Source organism: Centroberyx gerrardi, chromosome 10, assembly GCF_048128805.1.
Source record: "Centroberyx gerrardi isolate f3 chromosome 10, fCenGer3.hap1.cur.20231027, whole genome shotgun sequence".
Classification (NCBI taxonomy): domain Eukaryota; kingdom Metazoa; phylum Chordata; class Actinopteri; order Beryciformes; family Berycidae; genus Centroberyx; species Centroberyx gerrardi.
In genome coordinates, this window is record NC_136006.1 from 28,186,949 (window position 1) to 28,201,781 (window position 14,833).

General features: G+C 41.2%; 1 protein-coding gene across 1 annotated transcript in view; it reads left to right on the forward strand.

Moving 5' to 3' along the window:
- Nucleotides 1–14,833, forward strand: part of lrp1bb (low density lipoprotein receptor-related protein 1Bb) — a 252,324-nt gene that overhangs the window by 219,310 nt on the left and 18,181 nt on the right. The window contains exons 69-84 of the mRNA XM_078285934.1: nucleotides 305–421; nucleotides 1,534–1,640; nucleotides 3,884–4,016; nucleotides 5,574–5,680; nucleotides 5,912–6,044; nucleotides 6,609–6,731; nucleotides 6,966–7,088; nucleotides 7,733–7,873; nucleotides 8,174–8,308; nucleotides 9,057–9,176; nucleotides 9,409–9,650; nucleotides 10,190–10,413; nucleotides 11,113–11,219; nucleotides 12,475–12,591; nucleotides 12,888–13,061; nucleotides 14,356–14,481. Of these exons, the coding sequence (XP_078142060.1) occupies nucleotides 305–421; nucleotides 1,534–1,640; nucleotides 3,884–4,016; nucleotides 5,574–5,680; nucleotides 5,912–6,044; nucleotides 6,609–6,731; nucleotides 6,966–7,088; nucleotides 7,733–7,873; nucleotides 8,174–8,308; nucleotides 9,057–9,176; nucleotides 9,409–9,650; nucleotides 10,190–10,413; nucleotides 11,113–11,219; nucleotides 12,475–12,591; nucleotides 12,888–13,061; nucleotides 14,356–14,481 (2,229 nt within the window). The remainder of the gene's footprint in view (nucleotides 1–304; nucleotides 422–1,533; nucleotides 1,641–3,883; nucleotides 4,017–5,573; nucleotides 5,681–5,911; nucleotides 6,045–6,608; nucleotides 6,732–6,965; nucleotides 7,089–7,732; nucleotides 7,874–8,173; nucleotides 8,309–9,056; nucleotides 9,177–9,408; nucleotides 9,651–10,189; nucleotides 10,414–11,112; nucleotides 11,220–12,474; nucleotides 12,592–12,887; nucleotides 13,062–14,355; nucleotides 14,482–14,833) is intronic.

Consider the following 14,833-nt stretch of genomic DNA (forward strand, 5'->3'; position numbering starts at 1 on the left):
ATTTGTTATGTTCTCGAATTCTGTTGGATGTTTTAAAAAAAAAAAAAAAAAAAAAGTTCAATTTTGCCAACTTCGTGTCGCATATTCTGCTGAGGATCATTGGTAGCGCAGTCAGGTATTTCATCTTACGGTGTGTTAGCCTCTGGAGTGCGCACTGTGTTTTGAACTCGGTGTCAGACTTGCTCAGGGAAACCCTGAGGAAATGATGATTACACGTAGAAAATATGATAGCTAGCACACTATTAATATTCATGCTCTTTGAAGCCATTTTCATCTGCGTGTTTGTTTGCTCCTGATGAAAAAGATGAAAAGACCTGCGGACCTCATGAATTCCGCTGCGAGAATAACAACTGCATCCCGGACCACTGGAGGTGTGACAGCCAGAACGACTGTGGAGACAACTCAGACGAGCAGAACTGCAGTGAGTACCCGGCTCCTTCGCTTTCTGTCAGCGCCGTTTGTTCGCTTATATACACGTTTGACGTTCTACAAGCACTTAGGCGGCGAGCAATTGGACCTCTTTGAAGATACCTGACTTTCTAATGCCCACCCCCCTCACCCCCAAACCCTGTCTGTGGCTAAAGTTTCCCGCTGTCAAAGCGAGCCAAGTTCAACTCACCTCTCCCTTTCAAGCGCACACCATTATCTGTGCTGTTTCTCTGAGAATAATTCAAGGCTCAGGCTCCTGAGCTCCTGCTATCATCTCCTCTCTGTAATTTCCCAACCTTGCGCTCCCTTTTGTTTAGATATTCATCATCACTTTTGCAATAGAACTTTTTTATTTGCCCATGAAATGGCACCGTTAACCCAGCAAAGTTCATTTTTCATATTTTTTTGGTGCGTACACAGGCTTGCATGTGCGAGCGTGCTTTTGTTTGTGTGCTTGTACATGTGCGCGCGTACTATACTGTATGTGTTTTTGCTGAGTGCGCATCATTTGTGTGATTTATTAGGTGCTTATTCCCCATACCTATTAATGTCACTTAAAATGCAAATAAAGGCCAGTCAAGTGTTGGATGGTGAAGAATTAAGCAGGTGGGCCGGCAGACAGTGGAGAGGCTGCAAATCAGATTGTGCTGCAATGCCTGCTGGGAGTCTCCGTCGCAGCACAGCTCATAACACACACCCTGAGTTAGCTAACAGTCCATGATAACAAGAGGAGGGCCCAGGCACTGGATCTAATGCAGCTGTTTAAATACGGCCTAATATTGTCCTCAGGGACACAGACTTGCTCTAAATGGGTGCAATGGCGGTTGCCAGTTTTTTGGCTTTAGGGAGTATGCTGTCCCCTCCGTTGTGAGAGCGGCTATGAATGTATTTACATCCTGAGCAGCCTTGCCAGTTACTCCAGTTCCAATACAAAATGACTCTAATTAGCTAACAAATTGTTATTGCCAAGGCATTAGCATGTGATTCTAAACACAGAGCTTCTGGCTAATAACTGCATCTAGGGCTTTCTGTTTGTTGTGTATTATGCTGGAAACAGAATCAGGTTGGCATGATTTTGTATCTTTTGTATTTTTCCCGACTCAGAGCCAGTTACCTGTAACCACAAGGACTTCGCCTGTGCTAATGGAGACTGCATCTCCTCCCGATTCCGCTGTGATGGAGACTACGACTGCTTGGATAACTCAGACGAGGCCAGTGTTTGGAAAATGTTTACAACAGTCTTCTATTCATTTTTGCCCCTGAACGCTCTGCAACAATATTCTGGTATTTCAATACAGCTATTGGGTTTGGGGTTTTTTTGCCACATTTTCAGTATGTGCTCCCTGGAAGCTCCTTTTTCACGGTTCAGTAACCTTTTATCCACACTATGAGCACCCGAAAGAGAAATCAGAAAAGATAACTCCAGCAACAGAAATAACTAACTATAGCCACACTAAAGCCAAAATCATTGAAAATTGAATATATAGGTAATGCCACATTTTTTGGTCGTCCATCGCTTGGAACCAAAACACTTTAGTTTTAATCAATGCTGCTGTCTCCACCGGCTCCATCTTTTTACTAAAGTCTATTTTTTTCTACCTATGTGCATAAACCCCCTTTAAAACTATTGCCTAGCCTTTTAACCATTTAAATACCAGTATTTTTGTGTACTTTCTCCATTAATCAGATGATAGCTGAGAATGATCCCATCTCTCCATTGTCATCTTTTGAAAAATGGTTTCTTTTCCATATTCCTTTTGGTTTCAATTATAGGCCTACATATCCATCATTGACTGATGACTGAACATTGCTCTTTTTATTTTTATATCTATTTTAACCCTTAATTAAATTCCTTATACAGTGGTAGCTTTTGCAATCTCATTTTTCCCACTATAATAAAATCACTCAAATAGCGATTCCCTAATTAAAAGAATGAATCACTTTTATGAATGGTAGGCTATGCAACTGTTGTTGCACTGTTGTTGCATGCTGGAGCCAAAGAACCAGTGTGGACACAGACAGAAGTGTACAGTACATGCTGCTGACGTGCTGCTGCGCGACACCACCGGTGTAGACAATGAGTCAGAGATCTTGATTGCTGGTTATGGAGCTTCAATTACCACTAATATATCTGAGCTTGCAGCCCAAACACAGATTACATATTCCAACTGGAGTCGGATGATCATATTGCTACTTGCATAGCAATCAATCTCATTCCAAACTAAGCATAATTTATTGAGTCTAGCTAAACCTCCCAGTCATGGTCGCTTCATTTCACAACAATGTGATGAGTTATTGTCTAAGACAGAAAATATCACTGTGATGAGTTCTCGTACCGTCAAGTACTTTAGTGCATGAAATGCCCCATATTCATTTGCTCTTGGAAATGCTAATCCCTTATTCCCACCAGCAATACAAAGAATGTTCATTGCATACATTAATACGCCTAAATATTTGAATGTGTAAAGCTTGAAAATTGGCGTTATGATTTTCTGACTGTAAATACCCACCTGAACCAATGATATAGAAAAGAATAACATTTGTCACTCTTCAAATTTGAAAAGAAATTAACTTAAATGCGCATTTATCTAGCATTGCATGGGGGTAAAGAGATTTTTGCAGGGTTGAATGATTCATGAAAAAAAAAAAAAAAAAAATGCCCAATCAGTAGAAATGATTCACTGTACAATGCATAATTCAAGGACAAAGACTTGTTATTACGATTCATTATTCTGGCTAATTTATTGCTCTGTTAAACATTTGCACACCGATTTTATATATAATCCCTCTCCATGCGTAACAATGCAACCCTAATTAACCCTTTATTATGTCTCTCCCCAGTGCCAGCTTTCTGGGTCAGTGCAGTCAAATAGTTTCAGGAAAGGAAGTTGCCGTTCAATAACCATTAAAATCCATAATGGTTATTCACTATGGTTATCCACAATGGCCACCATGGATTGTTACCCAATTATTCTAAGTATTTTTATTCAACTCCTGGGTTTCTCGGGTAGAATCAACTTGATGCTTTTACACCGCTACAAATGTCCTACTTTTCATTCTAATACTTTTAACACAAGCAAATAGCAGTGATGGAAAGGGGTTAGCATCCAAAATGTGATCAGTTACTAAAACAATTCAACTTTAAAAGAAAGCATGACGACTCGTTTAACACTGGAAGGCACTAAAATATCAGGAAATTGTATTATACATTTACTTTGCATTTGATACTTGAGTACATTTCATAGCAGTTGCTTCAATACTTTTTATTTCAGTCTTATTTTGAATAGAAGACTCCAGAGTGCTCTTCTATCAGGGTATTTCAAGCAAACAAGTAAAGCTTGTAAAGGCTTATTTTGCCAATGACCCTGGGCTGAATAACAGAGTGCGATTCTGGTGGTGATCTCCTGATCTCCACTGCCATTGAGATTTACTTTGTTTTCCTGTGTGTTTACAGAAGGACTGTGAGGCGCGCTGTGCAGACGACCAGTTTCGCTGTCACAACAATCTCTGCATCTCGCTGAAGTGGCTGTGTGACGGCCAAGAGGACTGCAAGACGGGGGAAGACGAGAAAAACTGCCAGGGAACAGGTGCCAAATCCAAGGCCTTCCAGTTCGTAAACGAATGGAATGAACTCAAAACTGAAAAGGGAAAATAAATCAAATTCCCAAGCGCCACAGTTGATACGTAGAATGTTTTCCAATCTTGTGTAGGGGAGAGCGGGGATAGTTGCCACATGGGCAAGTTGTCAAGTTGTCTCAGTGGCTTTATTTGTGAAACGAAATATTTTAAAAACAAAAGTCCAATTATACAAACATTAACTTTCTTACTACAGTCTAAGTCAAAACACTCTAACAAAAGAACAATTTTGATACCTGAAATCTTAGTGTTTTTCTTCTCATTTTTTTTATTATAAAGGAATCAAAATAATTGTACATTGTGACATAAAAGCAAGGGTCAGCTATAACGTGATGAATTTGAATGGTTTAGTCAAGCTCTGTGCTCAGGGAAGGGACCTTTGTCAGGATGCCAGGTTGGGCCATGTTGTCACATTGATTTCGGGGCGTGTTGTCATAACTATCCAAATTATTATTCATATTTTTTTGGTTAGAAATAGCTTTACATTCATTCTTTTCTGAATAAATATTATTTTGGTACTTGAACCCACAAACTTTGGCTGTGTAGCAAGTGGCCTCTGCTGGTCCACCGTCACATACAGCCACAGGCAGATCAAATGAAATGTGTATATATTACAAGTACATTAATATATCACACTGTTAGAAACTGTATCAGAATTTGTTTGTCTGTGCATCATTTTTGAGATGAAGTACGTTGTTTTCAATGCAAGAGTATGTTTTTCATGTTGCACACTTGTCTATGTGGCAACATGCCCCATCATGTGTGACAACATGCCCTGACGTGGGGTAAGTTGTCACAAGTTGTCAAGTGGTATTTCATCAGTAATAACTTTTGCTTCCAATAAATTATTCAAAACGTAAATATGCCATTTTTAGAGAAGACCTTAATCTAGCTAGAAAAATATATACTGCTGAGAAATACACCAAGGAGTAAAAAGCGTGACAATATGCCCTGGTCTCCCCTATTCAGGAATTATTTTTTCCGGTGCTCAACAGTGGTGTTAATGGGATTCAATAATTTTTTTCAGCACTTTTCTGCACTGCATGTGACTCAATCTAAGACTCCGTTTCGCCATAGGCCACGTATTGTTATCCCAAACAGGTGAGGAGTTGAAAGCCCTGTATGGAGGTGTACAGAGCCGGACTGCTGCTGGTCTGATCCGCTCTGTTGAGTTTCAGCGCTGATGATTGGCCAAGTAGTTTCGAGTGGCCACTGAAGCACTTTGCACAGCAGCAGGTAGCACACAGTGCGCTCTCTCTCTGGCCTGCGGGAAGACATCATATTTAGAAGTGACAAGTTCCGACAAGTTCCAACAAGTTCCGTCCACGCGCCACATTTTCAGCCTTGATGTAGCGGCTAGAATTTTCCACTCATTCATGAAACTGAAAACTGGAAAGGTCATACCCAAGTGATCCGTAGGCGAGAAGACAGGGTTTGTTACCGACTGCATGTTGTGCATGTGGGTTTTTTTTGTCACAGCCAAGCTGATTTGATATGCATTTCCTCAGTGGTCCCTTCGTGTTCCTTGAACGAGTATGTCTGTGCCAGCGGAGGGTGTGTTTCAGCCAGCCTGCGGTGTGACGGACACGACAACTGTCTGGACGGCTCGGACGAGGTCAGTACGGCCTTACAGGACTCCATGCGCTGCATTTGCACCGACCTTGTTTTCCATGATTCCAAATTCAGCCGGTACACAGTGCCTTTTAAGCGGCGCGGCTTCTCAATCACTGCTACTTGTTCAGCCCAGGTTAAAACATGAATCGCTCGGCGTCTTGCTTTCCTGTGAGTGTGTTTGACATCTCCCTTAAAAGAGTTTTGCTGATTGACTGCGCTTGTGCGCTGGCAGATTGGCTGTGTGAAGGAGTGCAGAGAGGATGAGTTCCTGTGCCTGAATCGTGCCCACTGCATCCCGCGGCGCTGGCGCTGCGACGACGTGTTCGACTGCGTGGACCACAGCGATGAGGAGAACTGCAGTCAGGGTAGGAGTGGGTCTGACCCACTTATATTACACGTGTGGGTTAATGCATTGTTGGATACTTTCGATTACCGCTGCATGGATTAAAGCTATCCTTGATGTCTGAGAGCAAGCATGATTCGCAGATGGTATCTCAAAACTTTACACTGCAATTATTAGAATTTCTGAAATAATACATCACATTCAAAAGCATTTAACATTAAGGAATGGAGACATAATAAAAGAATGAGTTGGGAGCAGCTTGCTAGAGGTAGGGATTTCATATACAGTGAGCGAGAGAGGTTTGAGATGAGATTGGTAGATGATAATGGACTCAGACTTTGTTTTTACGAGGCAAAATGATCCAAAGCTGTCTGGATCATCCTGTAAAATGCTCTGTCATCAGAATCTTGCTATGTGCTTTTTTTGTGAGCGATATCTCATGCAACCTTGAATGCAATATTCTACCAAAGTTAATGGCCTTACAGTTTTAGAAGAAAAACTGCGAGAGAGAGAGAGAGAGAGAGAGAGAGAGGGAGAGAGAGAGAGAGAGAGAGAGAGAGAGTACCACTCATCTGTGTAATTGCAGGCGCTTTCTTCTGCCGGGCTGATGAATTCATTTGCAACAACACCTTATGCAAACTCCACACATGGGTGTGCGACGGCAAGGACGATTGCGGAGATAACTCTGATGAAGACACCGACATGTGTGGTGAGTCGAAGCTGTCACTCTCACTCTCAAGACGTTCCTCTTAGAGGCATTTGATGCATATTTTATGAGCTACTACTTTTCTGTCTCCCAAGAGGGCACATTTCATTGTTGAGGCATTACATTGTTCAAAGGGATGGTCTCCTTCATGCAATATCTTTCTGTGCACTTATTTTTCTGAGAGAGAGCTTTCTATAGACAGCATCCCTGAAATCCAACACATCTTTTCATCTACAGCCAAGCTCCCCTGCCCTCCTACAAGGCCGTTCCGCTGCAGAAATGATCGCGTGTGTCTGCGCACAGACCAAGTGTGCAACAAAGTGGAGGACTGTGGCGACAACTCAGATGAAGAGGAGTGTGGTGAGTATAAAACGCACAGACTCAGACCTCAAAGCTGCACTAGGCAAGTTTATGTAAAAATACATGTCTTATCAGGCTAAATCACAAAGTGGGGCTGCAACAGAGAAAAGTTTCCCATCCTCACTAATTGAGACGCCGTAGATTCAATTAAGAGCAACATCCAAACTGTCTCCTAAGCAGCAGTGAGTGAGCCCAGTGAGAGATCCGTTGCCTCTCTCGTCCCTTTGGTATAAAGCATCACAGACCGGCTGGGTTGGTAAACATCAGCATGCTGTGTGCAGTTTACTGACGTCATTTTGCAGTTACAGTTGAAGTCCTTAAATTTCAAGTGGTTACCTCTTTCTGCCTTTTCAGGCCACCAATGTGTGAAATTGCCTAGTGCAGCTTCAAAATCACTATAATAATAATAAATGAGATGAAATTGAAAATCCGGAGACCCACTTAGCTTAAAATGCCAGGCTTCTGGTATTTTCTTCTAATAGTGCGTCACCTTGAGAAACTGAAAGAAGCATATGTTGCATGTGTAGCTCTTGTTTTCTGGATAGCTTTTTTTTTTTTTAAATGACAAAGCGCTGTTGGTGCTCGGCTCTCGGTCGTCGGTTCTCTTGCTGTCCTTTGAACTGACATTGTGTGTACTGAAGCAGAGGTGGTGGCCGGCAGACCTCGGCCTTGTGGGAAGACGGAGTTCACCTGCAGCAGCCAGCGCTGCGTCCCCACCCAACTGCAGTGCGACCTCTTCAACGACTGCGGGGACGGCGGCTCGGACGAGCAAGACTGCAAGGCCTGTACGTACCGCGGCCGCCCGGCGGCACGAGCACGCACATCAAAGTGGCATTCGGGAGAGATGAAAAGCACTGAATGTCACCGCGATGTTATCAGGAAGCTCAGCAATCTCCACATATTTTGATGTGATGTTTGGTTATTTATGGTAATATATTTGTATGCCCATGTTTGAGGTGTGTTGTATACTGTATGAGAGAAGATGATGGCCTCATGGCTTTTACACATCAAAAGGAAGGCACAGCAGGCACCTAAGATACAGAGGAACACAGGTGTGTAATCAAAGTCCTGTCTTTAATTTCCAGTTTCTAACGGAGATGTATGTGGAAAGAAAACAAATCCATGCGGAGAGGATGCAGTTTGCAATCAAACAAATGCTAATGCCATATGCCAGTGCAAAGCTGGCTTCAAGAGGAACCAAAAGACAGGCCAGTGTGAAGGTAGGGTATGAACTATTTTTCTTTTGCTCAGTATAACAATACAGGGCATTAATATTAATGTTATGGCTAGAAATGTACAGATGTGATGGTTGAGGAATGTTTACTGTTACACTTATTGTAAGTCGCTCTGGATAAGAGCGTCTGCTAAATGCCTAAATTGCATGTATCAGGACCAGTATTCACAGCTTGCCATTATATTTCCCTACCGAATCTTACATTTGATTTCCCCCCCGATTGAGGTTATATTTGTTTGATATATCCACTTTCAGTCAACTTTACCAATTACAGATACAGTACTTTTGCATACAGTCATTTAGTCTTAAGAGATGATAGCTGCAATTATTTAATCAACCCCTCGACCTGGTTCTTGTTTCCCAGTTAATGGCTTTGTGTTGGGTAGTTATTGCTTCTGTGCAAAGGGAAAGTGTCATTTACTGAGTGGATATAATTTCCTCTTTGGTAATGGGTCAATGCCACTGCTTATCTACAGGGAAAATGAAATCAAGCTCATCTGCAGTGTCTTTCTAACCCTAGCCGCCATGCATATCATGCTGTGACCATAACTTTTGGCCTCGACTCTGCTCTGTGTCTGTGTGGAGTGTTGTTGTTACTCATTACCACCTGGATGTGTGTGATCTCAAGTGTTTTCACCCACGATGGCTATAAATAAACCCTAACTTTACAGTCACCAAGTAACTTTTCCAAAGCAACCTGTTCCCAAGTAAACCGCTCTCTCTTTTCCTTCCAGAAATGAATGAGTGTCTGCAGTTTGACACATGCCCTCACTATTGCACAAACACTAAAGGATCTTTTAAGTGCACATGTGATCGAAATTATAAAGAGATCAATGGCAACTGTATAGCAAAAGGTATGGTCTCAAAGTTTTGATTTCAAATATCTTATTGTGTTCTCTGCATTAATTGTTCTTTCTTAAATGATTACTTTATTGAATATTTTAAAGTCAATGTACTAGTGTTGAATTGGTGATATGTTAATGTTAAAGTTGACTTGTTTGTACTGTGCTCAAACTGTTGTCTAATACCCCCAATGGAATTTAGCCAATTTTCATTTTTTTTGCATATTAATAACTCATCGGGCAGGACCAGAAGATCGAGTGCTCTACATAGCTAATGACACTGAAATCCGAAGTTTTGTGTATCCGTTTAACCAGAGCCATGGACACAAACTACTCACTCGCATCGAGGACAATGCCCGCATTATTGGGATGGATGCTCTGTTTCACCACCAAAAGTTTATCTGGGCTACCCAGTTTAACCCTGGTGGACTTTTTTACAAAGAAACCCTAGACAGAAGTCAAACTAAAACTAATGTCAGAAACATTGTAAGTATATCCAAGGTGTGGGTGTACAATTTACTTTTGTTTGGTTTTTTCCCCTGACAAAGATTCAATGGACAAAGGATATTTTTTAATCTTTTGATTATATAGAAACACATGGATCTGTGTTTATTCTAAATCCATTGAAGCTGTGTCTCGGCTGCTTTTGATTTGAAAGTAATTATTGCATCAAGCTCTTATGTTATAATGTAACTTATTGTTTGTGTGATAGGTAGAAAAGCATGGTGCAAATTGTTGTTTTTAATTTAACATGTCTCAGATTATTCATTTTTCTTATTTTACAATCTGATAAGGTGGGTAAAACCAACCCATTATATGTGTACTGTGACACTTTTTCAATAGTAATAATGTTGTTTATCCATTCAAGATAATGGCAACAAAAAAGTATTAATTTGTGGCTAATACAGTAGACTGCATTGTACTAAATCTCACATTACTATTTCATTTGTAAGAAGCACATTTAAGTAAATCTATGTACAAAAGCTGAATAGAGCACCTGACTTTTTGACCATTGTTGGTTCCAGTGTTCAGACTTCCGTCGACCCAGGGATGTGTCCGCTGACTGGATCACAGGAAATATCTATTGGACGGACCATTCTCGGATGCACTGGTTCAGCTATTACACGGCCCACTGGACTAAGTTAAGGTACTCCATAAACGTGGGCCAGCTCAAGGGACCCAACTGCACCCGCTTGATCACTGACATAGCGGGAGAGCCCTACGCCATCGCTGTCAACCCAGCCCGAGGGTGAGTTTGTCCTTTTGTGCATTGCTACTCTCATCCATTATTGACTTCCTCTTTTGTTTCCAAGCAATGTTGAAGGGTCATGCCCCATAGACAGGTGTGTAATGTTGAGGCAAACATTAGGTGAATATCACATCCAAGAAAAGGCAAGTCGATACTTGCGTCCTGGTGGAGAACGTTCTTCCCACGTTGAACTCAAGAACGCGTCTTTGCAGTTTGAGAGGGGCTGGGTGCTTGAATTTGTGTGATCAGTGAAGACACACAGCTGTTCGTTTTCCCAGCCAATTCAACCGGATCTGTACTATAGACTATAGAGTTGTAATGTGTCGTCGTCACAATGAACCTTGGGGCTTCCCATTTGTTCTTTATTGTTGGCCACCATCCACCATCAGTCACCACTTGATGCATCCTCGGTTGGCAAGTAAACATCCGAGATCTTTATCTGTCCTCCATCCTCAGGTTCTTTTGTTTTGGCATTGTACTTTGGCCGTTTGATATTACATCAAACACATAATGGAGGCACACTCAGGACTGCCCACTGAGAAAGACCTATTGTGTCAAAGTGGCTGTGATATTTTTCTTTACTTATTTGTTAGGCCACATACTACGGCCACATATTACGAGACATACTATTTTTATGCATGATGTATACAATTATCCATGTGTTGGTGTCAGAGAGGCATTTCTATTTGTCCCTTACAGAATGATGTACTGGAGCGTAATAGGCGACCACTCCCATATAGAAGAATCAGCCATGGATGGCTCCTTGCGCAGAGTGCTGTTGGAAAAAAACCTCAGGAGACCCACCGGTACCTATTTCCTTTAAAGCCCACAAATTACTTTGATTGCTTAGATTTCCTGTTTTTCTTTTATTTTGGTGCCTCAAACTCTATAGGAAACACTTTTTTCCTGCTGTGTGGAAAAATAAAAAGTATTCTACTAGGGGTGTACCTGCAGTATTGGCACTGATTGACACTCAAAATGAGAAGCTATACTCTCTGTTGTGTATGTATGTTGTTGTTATAATTATTCAACATTGTTACTTTCTTTTATTTGATTGAGGGTTGTTATACATTGATCAGTGCATAATTCGATCAAATTAATATATAAATTCAATGCGCTTATTCCTGTAATTGTTTTGTAACAGTATTGTAACCTGTACACCTCTAAATTCTACAATATCACTGCAAACATATATTGCTATTTCATTTGGACTTGCATCCATGCATAGAGAAACAATTCACATGTATATATGAATACATAGATGAATACAGTACATTTTATATAGTATGTAGCTGAAATTAATACAAAGACACACATACCGTACATAGATACTTTGATGAATGGATATAGAGTGTACTCAGCTCCACATAGTACTGGATATACAGTATATAGTCCTTACATTCATAGGGTCCCATCAATATAACTAGAGACTTTAGAGATTTGAGATGGTAGCTAAGGATATAAGAAAACAAGGCCAAGGAAATAAAAAAATAAGGAATATTTTAGAGCCACTCGAAATCTGTTGGTGTGTCTTTAGGGAGACACTTAGTGCTGATCTAGTTTTGAAGAGCTGCTTTGGCCTCCTTTAATTCAAGGGACCCATGCTCTGTCTTGGTCACAGAAGGAGGAATTCATCATCTGTGGAAAAACGCAAACCTATTTAATCGCCCCAGCCAGGTGTTCAATTATCCAGTCAGACTTGTGTGAGAAAGTAAAAGTGAGTCTCTGGTTTGAAATGGTAATGTAGGCACACCTAAAGTCTGCCATAAAAAATGCAATAAACTACAAAATGGTAGAGTTATGTTTCCGCGCAAGAAACTTTCTCAACTAGTTTGCTGCACACAGAAAGTGAACAGCCAAAACGAGCTAGATAAAAAAAAAAGATTGACTCCACATGCACTTGATCTTCTACATGTAACCTTGACACCTTAACTGTGCAATTGTGTTTGAATATTTCAAGAAAGCCATTGAGACCTGAAGGTCTCCCGCGTTGAAGGAATCCATATTGATCTCTGTACAATTCATAAGGCAAATAAATCTCTTCCCTTCATCCTCCCCCAGGCCTGGCCATTGATTATTTCAACCAACGTTTGTATTGGGCTGATCCTGAGCTCTCACAGATAGGGAGCATGAGATTGGATGGCTCAGACCCTCTGGTGACAATCAGCGACAGACACGGTAATGCCAAACTGGGGAACAAAGCGCAGCTTCTCTTTCCAAGCACATACTATTGAGGTTGCCCTTTAATTTCCTCAACTTTTTTATCAAAAGATTGCAACAATAACAGTGTTTGTGCAGCTCTGGAGCAGTAAGCTTCTAAACAATGTGTGTCGAGATCTATCTACCCACATAGCACGTTCTCGCTTCCTCTAGCCGCCTCAGGATACAAACCTTCATTAAACCATTGCTGCTGGTATGTGGACACGGTCACTTGTTGATGTTATCTACTTGCTTTTTCGCTTCTGAATTTACAGGAATCTCCCAGCCATATAGAATTGATATATTTGAAGACTACATATATGGAACCGGGCTAAAACATGAGGTCTTCAAGATCCACAAGTATGGCAAACAGGCTGTGGAGTTTTTCCATTTGGGCGTGGAGAAGCCCACAAATGTTTTGATCTCCCACCGCTACAAACAACAAGATGGTAACTTCTCTTGACAATTTATATCTTTTCTTTAATATAAAGTAACAAGCATTATGGAATATGCATATAACTGTTATTTCAAGCAATTAGACAGTTAAAATCCCAAGGTCCAAAATAATGTATCTAAATTTGAAGTCACAAGGAAATTGCATTTCAATGATTTCTTGCCTGTGTAATTCAATGTATTTCCAGTTGAAACTTAATGATTAACTTCCTGGTGTCCTTTTTCTTATACTGTCCATTTATAGTGTCAGAAGTTTCATTAGCTATGTTCAGTTGCAAACAGGCTGGTTTTGTCAACATTGTTCCTATGTTGGTTTTTAAATTTGCCCTTAAATTTAATTCCAGGTAGCATTAAGAAGATCTTAAACCGTCTTAAATTTGGCTGTCTGAAACCTGCAGATACCCAGAAAATCCTAACTGACAATGCGCTGCTCTCCAAGTTGGTTCTGTTATTCAATACCTGCAGAAAAAGCAGGCGTTTTTCCAACTCCGGGTTGTATCCAGCCCTCTTTGAAATACAGCAGTATGTTATTTCTTTCAGGTGTGTGACATGAGAGTCATCAATCGATACAGCCTTGTCTTTCCTCCCCCTTTTCTCATGTGGTAGACCTACTGCGGTTATTTGTTACATCTGTGGTGTTAATGGTTGTGGAGCGTCAGACAGATCAGTCTTGGTCAGAGTTTTTCACTTAAAGGGCAGCTGTTCCATTCCCCAGTGACTCATTAGGCCAGCCGTGTAGTGTGTAGTCCATGGACAGAAGTTGTGCACAGCTAGCAGAAAGCTATGACATGAAGGTTTGATGTCTTCAGCAAAACGCTCACAGCCGTTTTCATTTTTTTCTTTGATCCCCGTGATTTCTGCAAGAAATCTGAACGCTGAAATGTATGTTACATTTACAGTATAATCTGACTGAAAACACAATACCCACACAGAGCCTTTATCATCTTATCAGAGCAATAGCTGGCGATGGCAATAGCTTGCTCTTCAAAGCGCTGTTCATCAGCCGGACAAACAGGAATTCTTACCACGTTTCTTGTTGATTCAGTCTGGAGATGAGGCCTGTGTGAAGTTAATCATATGCTTTAGCCTCGCGCCTCTCTATGCTTCAAGAAAATAACACCCTTCAAAGGCAGGAATTAAAACGCTTTTGTTTGTTGTTCTGACAAAGAGATTTCGCCGTGATAAAATTAATAGCTTTGCTCTGAGAAAGAACAAACACACTTTTCACAAACAAGCTTCTCCTGCGTTCTGTAGCTCGGGCCAGAGTGACAGATTAAACTTTCTCCACAGCGGCCAATCCGTGCCTGAGAATGACTTGCGACTTCATGTGTCTGCTCAACCCGACGGGCGCCAAGTGTACCTGTCCAGAGGGGAAGGTGCTGGTCAACGGCACCTGTGGTGATGTCAACATCTCAGGTAGGCCTACTGCTGTTCTCATGCCGCGTCCAAGATGGCTTGTTGTCGCATGATATACAAGGTGGGAACTCTTGCTTGTGCTGTGTTAATCCAGAGAAGATTCTGACGTTGAATAGATGTTGATACTCCAGCCTACACCAATATTGAAAACCCATGTAAATATAGCACCAAAATGAAAGTTGTGACAGTATCTAGTCGTCCATAGCTGCTCTCTGCATCATTTTGTGAAATCAGGACCTAAATATCTTTCTGATACCAGTTAAAAGCAGTTTCCAAAGCTGTTTCAATGAATTTCTACTGTGCCGTAATATCACAATGTGAAGATTTAATGCTTATGTAGGTTGACGTTGAA